The sequence below is a fragment of the Pterocles gutturalis genome, unplaced genomic scaffold, assembly GCF_000699245.1.
Source record: "Pterocles gutturalis isolate BGI_N339 unplaced genomic scaffold, ASM69924v1 scaffold20200, whole genome shotgun sequence".
Lineage (NCBI taxonomy): Eukaryota > Metazoa > Chordata > Aves > Pterocliformes > Pteroclidae > Pterocles > Pterocles gutturalis.
The window spans coordinates 56945-62434 of record NW_010143916.1 but is presented as its reverse complement, the minus strand read 5'-3'; the positions used below and the strand labels follow the sequence as shown (position 1 = coordinate 62434).

The 5490-nt window shown below is 54.5% G+C and overlaps 1 protein-coding gene across 1 annotated transcript; it reads right to left on the bottom strand.

Moving 5' to 3' along the window:
* Positions 1-350: 350 nt before the first annotated feature.
* On the bottom strand, positions 351-3933 carry DUSP26 (dual specificity phosphatase 26 (putative)). The gene is made up of 4 exons (XM_010084944.1): positions 3688-3933; positions 1396-1668; positions 875-1083; positions 351-599 (listed from the first exon to the last, which is right to left on the bottom strand). Exons 2-4 carry the CDS (start codon positions 1572-1574, stop codon positions 400-402), a joined length of 588 nt encoding a protein of 195 aa, XP_010083246.1. The 5' UTR covers positions 1575-1668; positions 3688-3933; the 3' UTR covers positions 351-399.
* Positions 3934-5490: the final 1557 nt, after the last annotated feature.

Sequence of the window (5490 nt, the reverse complement as noted above, 5' to 3'; positions counted from 1 at the left end):
CAGCAGGGATGGAGTAACCTGAAACGTGGGGCTGAGTCCCTCCAGAGGCATCTCGGAGCGAGCAGGCTGGGAAGGAGGCTATAACGTTAGATTGCAGGTTGAGAGCCGATGCTTTACCACTAGAATAGCTCCCATGTCTGGGGACCCCCTGAGCTGAGGGGGAGGCCCAGGGGCCAGCTGCAAGTATTAACATCCATTAGCTTCCAAGCATCTGCGCCGTGAGGAAAGCCCTACCTCTGCCACTCAGCAGGCATCGGGGTCGGGTGAGCACCGCACACACAATGCTCCCACCGCACACACAACGCTCCTGCAGGCATCGGGGTCGGGTGAGCACCGCACGCACAACGCTCCCACCGCACACACAACGCTCCCACCGCACAACCCCTCTTGTCCCCTCCTTCACGCACTCCTCTTCAGCCTCAGGGCATTGTCCAGGGCAACCAGCTGGCGCAAGAAACCCCGGTTGGGGATGATACCGCGGTGGTCCTTGACCGTCTTTATGGCTTCTACAAGGGGCATGTGGTGGCGGATCATGAGGTAGGCGAGGACCAAGGTGGCCGACCTGCTCACCCCGACAGCACAGTGCACAAGGATCCTTCCTGGGGGTGAAACACAGGGGCTGTGTCACAGGAGACCAATTTAAAAAATACTGAGGACCCAACTGTTTGCCGTGGTGCATCCTGGAGCTGCGGCTCAGCTGGGCAGCCTCTGGGGTCAGACGTAGGGCCCCAGTTATAGCATAACTGCGTTGCACTTAAATTCCCCTCTTGGCAAAGGGTATCAGTGCATCGTGATCTCTAGCTTCCCACCTGTCCAGGGGAGTTTCTTCCCCTCCCTGCTCCCCATTTTTCTCCCAGCAATCTTTACCACCAACCTTCATTCAGCGCCTGGTGGATGAAGTCAGCTGCAGGATAAAAGTAGGGGCTCATGTCAAAGGTAGGTGAGTCGTGGGCCTCGATGCCCAGGTAGCGGATGCCCGTGCCCTCGTAGTACTCAGCACCCCCCCTCCACTTGCTGTGCGAGGCGTTGAGGATGTGGGTGATGCGCAGGTGAGCCAGCTCGCGCCGGTTGGCCGCTATATCTCTGCAGAGAGAAGGAAACAGTGCAGAGATGCATGAGTTTAGACTAGTTAAAAGTTTCCAAGGACAGTGTAAGGGCTGTCCTGAACAAACATTTACGTTTGAGAAAGCTTTATGCAAAGGAAAAATGCCAGACTCTTAAGATTCTTGAATTTTAAGTCAATCTCTCAGCTTATGTCCTTCCTCCTCCTCTGTCCGATGTACCACACCCATCATGTCCTCCTCTCCCTCACCTGTCCCAACCTTCCCCTCCCAGATTTCCCTGTTTCACAAAAACACCCTGACCCCCCAGTTCTTGTCCCCTTCCGATACATACTGATCTCCCAGGTAGAGTCCTGGCCAGACCTCGTCAGCATGGTTACAGGCTGTCTTTCCCGTGTACAGTAACCTTTCGAGCTCAAAGACGCTGAGGATGGGGTGATTGTTGCGCTCTTCGCGTGAGCCCCGGCTTGGTGACCTGGTGCCGTTCCTGGAGAACCTGGACAGGAAAGCCATTGGAGCTGCCGAGACCCACAAGGCATACCTGTGGGTTCGTGAAGGCCGGAGAGTGGCCTGGAGGTCGCTTCTGCTGCTGCTGCCACCCACGGTCCTGTCATGGAAGCAGTGGAGATACCGTTAGAAGAACCGGGGACCTCTCACTCCATCCCTTCTGTACAATTACTGGCCCAAAGCAGCCAGTTCTCACCTTCCCGGTGAGAGGGCTGTGTCGAGTCAGCTACCCACTGGTTCCCAGTGTGAGACAGAGTACCACCTACTCTCCCTTCCAAGAAGCAAAGCTGCTGGGGAGATGTTTATGGTGCCAGGGCTGGTGAGGGAAGGCAGAGAAGCAGCCAGATTGCTGAGTCTCCACAGGCTGAGGTTTTGCTCCAGCCCCACGACTTTTGGGTTGAGGCCACATTGGCAAGAGATATTCTACACCGGACCACCTTCCTTCTGAGCTGGCTCTGGGGCTTTGCCTGCCAGCGGGACAATGCCAGCTCGAGAACTGATGCTGCCAACCTGTGATCAGAAGCAATGAAAGGCGGCCAGGTCTGGGCAAGGCACCAGGACTGGGGAGGAAAAGCCCCCAAACAGGTGGAGGATTCCATATGGCACCAAGCAGAGTCTGGCCAGGACCCAGGCACAAAAGTCTGCGGGGAGTGAGAGGCAGGATTAACCCCTCCAAGTACAGCAGCCCTGTCGCTGCATTCGAATATCTAGGACTGGTTCAGGGTGGGAAGAGTTAATGTCAGGGGATGAGAAAGCTCATTTTACAGAGCAGATCCTCTAGGACACAGCTCTGCTCTCAAACCTTTAGGTCATGCCGATACTTGTCACACATCTGCCAGAAACCCCCCTGGACAGCCTTACCCACGCAGAGCCGTTACCCTCCCTGCAGCCTGATGGTCAGAGCTGCCTTTTTTTCCTCGTTTGCTGCTGCTCCACTGACGGAAACCCACACATGTGAGAATACAATTCTCTTTCCCACCATCACGCTGCTGCCCTGGAAAGTGTCCAAAGAGCATCCCATCACAGCCTCCCCCAGCACTGGCCAGTTGTCTCTGGGAAACGCAGGGACCTTGGGCTGGCCAGGCTGGATCAGGACACGTCTGTCTGCTTTGACATTTTGCCTAAGGCGCCGGTGCAGAAGGAAGAAGCCTCCAGCCATTTCTTGGCAATGTGCAGAGAAGGAAAACATTGCAAGGGCATGGGGGAGCTCAGAGGGAGTCCAATGGATGTCTCCATTCCCATTCCCTCTTCCAGGGTGGGAGTTCAGATCCTGCCCAGCACCCCAGGGTGCTGCACAGGATGGGTCAGGTCTGCCCGTGCTGCTCATCCCTGGCACCGAGCACAGGGTACGGGTCAGATCTCACCCTGACAGATCTCCCCTGCCCTGATGGATTTTGGACTCCTTCACGCTGGGCATTCAGACTTGGCACACTGCCTCTGGAAAAGGAATTCAGCATGGCTGTGTGCTGGGGCCCTTAAACCTTGTGTGACCTTGGCTGCAGCACAGCCACATGCCACCAGCCCCGGGGCAGCATTAGGACACAAACAGCAGAAGGGGCTGAAAAAAGCAACTTAATGATCAGTACGAGCCTGTAACTAACCAAATAGCAGACACTCCTATTGCTACAGCTGGCTGGTGAAATAGCAACCCACACCTAGCCTGGGATGTAGCTCTAGAGCCCCCAGGCCCAAAGCTGGCTTCCAGCATCCCACCCCCGACACACCACCGTGCCAGCCCCCCCAGAGTGCGGCAGCGGAAGAGAAACTGCCCCACGCCAAGACCTCAGAACAGACCCCAAAGCACGCCTGGCACCCAAAACCCTCATGGGCATCAGATATATCCCCCCTTTTGGCAGCCAAGCCCAGGGGCTTGCACCCCGCTGCCCTGAGCACGCTGATGGCTGGGGTGCCCTGGGCCCGCTGATGGCTGCCTCCGAGCCCCTCTGCCAGTCGTGCCATGCTCGGAGGGAGGGGAGAAGCAGCCAGAGCTGCTGAGATGCACAGAGCGAGCTCCGAAGAGGCACTGCCGAATGAGCACAGGCTGCTCAGCCCGGCACACGCTGCAGAGACAGACAGACAGACATGCAGGAGGAAGGAGACGCCCACCCCGTTACTCTACCTTTCTGAGAGCTGTGATTTCTCGGCTCTGAGCGTTGTAGTCAGATCCAGTCGGCCATGTCTTCCTGCTGCTGCTGCCGCTGCTGTAGAAAGGCTGATGTATGAACATCTATTTTAAGCCATGACATGTCCAGAGGCAGGTTTGTTTATATCATGCTGTGCATGGATGGATAAGGGAGGCATGAGGGAGACAGACACAAATGCAGTGATCACATGCAAGCATGCACAGACACACACAGAAGTGCCCATAACTACGCAGACAAAAAATAACATATCAAAATTCTCCTGCCAGCTTTCCTCTCACTCCTCCTCCAGCAAACCAAAAGCCACAGGCTCGCAGAGAAGGAGAGAAGAAAAAGCCGATAAAGTGGTGCTGATGCCATGATTACCCATATCATAACTCTGTAACTGTCTCTAGAGGATGCTCCTTCATTTCTTTTTTATAGTTGACCTTGTCCTCTCCCCTTGCTAGGGTCTCTTTGGCAGAGCCAGGGCTTGGTGACATTTTCTTCATTTGTTAAGAAAATAAAGTGTGGGGGGGAATGTATGTGGTGAGATGACAAATTATTTACAAAGTCACGTCAAAGTCAGGGAATACTTATTTCTGGGGAAAAAAAAAAAAGAGAAAAAGAGGAAGCTCAAGAGATGGAAGCTTTTTGTTTTGACATTTTCTAAATGACACCATTCATTTCAGAAGTGCTGCAATATTTCAGTTAAATATTTTCCAGGCAAAATATTCTCCTCTTCCCTTTGAAGTGCTGGCTTTCAATTTAAAAGTTCGAGTCAAATCAGAAAGTAGGAGTGTGGTGGGGAAAACAACCTGAGGAAGAATTGAAACACGCTGTTCCAGGCCAAATGACACATCCTAAGATTTATGGCATTCCCTCTCCCACTCCGAATAACAACTAGGAAAATTTCCTCCAGGTTTCCTGCAGATCCAGGGGGGTTCCATAAGCCCTCCTGCCACCTCAGGGAACAGAGGCTCCAGCTCCATCCATCCCAACCGCTCCTTATGGAGCAGCTCTGCTGTGCAAACACCCCCAGGGTGACTGCGCCCAGCCCTGGCTGCCTCCTTGTCCTTCAGCCAGGCTAAGGCAGCAGATGTGACGTGTCAGGTAGCTACAGTGCCACCAGCTCAAGGCGCACAGATGCAGAGCTACTACATACAGCCCCGCGGGCTGGCCAGGAGCAGCCTGCCCCACTCCTGGCATGGCCCCCCAAAGCTCCTGCCCTCGAGAAATGCTGCCCTGCCACCAGCTGCCTCTGCTCCCACGCAACAGGCAGAGGAACAGCTGCTGGTCCCACCCTTTGACTCCTGTTCAACACACGAGAAGCAGCACCGAGACCCGATTTATCCCCTTCCTCCTCGGTTTGCTCCAGCTCCTCCACGCCCAGACTTCCAGGGCACACAGGTGACAGCGAGGGACAGAGGGACCCCAGGAGGTCCCAGGCGAGGGCTGGCTTTGCTGCCCTCTCTGAGCTAACAGTATTTCCCTGCTGTGATGCTGCCAGCTTGGGAAAATCCTGTCCTGTATCCTGAACAAGGGGTTTGATTCCACTTACCTGCAGAAGGGCTGAGCTTCTCACTTCTGCCTGGCATTGTTCCTCCAAAAAACAGGGGTCGAGTGACCTAAAAGGAAATTTGCACTTTTACAGCTCTGTGAGACACCTTTAGCATGGACAAGCAGAGAGCCTCTCCCTCCCCTGCATCAAGGAATTACGTTCCCAGTAGTCTGTAAAACGTGCTTCTGAACAGGAGAACCCCCAACACAAAAGGTTAAATCTGAATTTAAAAAAACTCCTT

What these genes read in the sequence shown, in the direction of transcription:
- DUSP26 (XM_010084944.1), bottom strand. Translation starts at nt 1,574, where the DNA reads ATGGCTTTCCTGTCCAGGTTCTCCAGGAACGGCACCAGGTCACCAAGC. An exon ending in GGACTCTACCTGGGAGATCA is followed by an intron (nt 1,084 to 1,395) that starts GTATGTATCGGA and finishes TTCTCTCTGCAG; the next exon opens with AGATATAGCGGCCAACCGGC. An exon ending in CCACCAGGCGCTGAATGAAG is followed by an intron (nt 600 to 874) that starts GTTGGTGGTAAA and finishes TTTCACCCCCAG; the next exon opens with GAAGGATCCTTGTGCACTGT.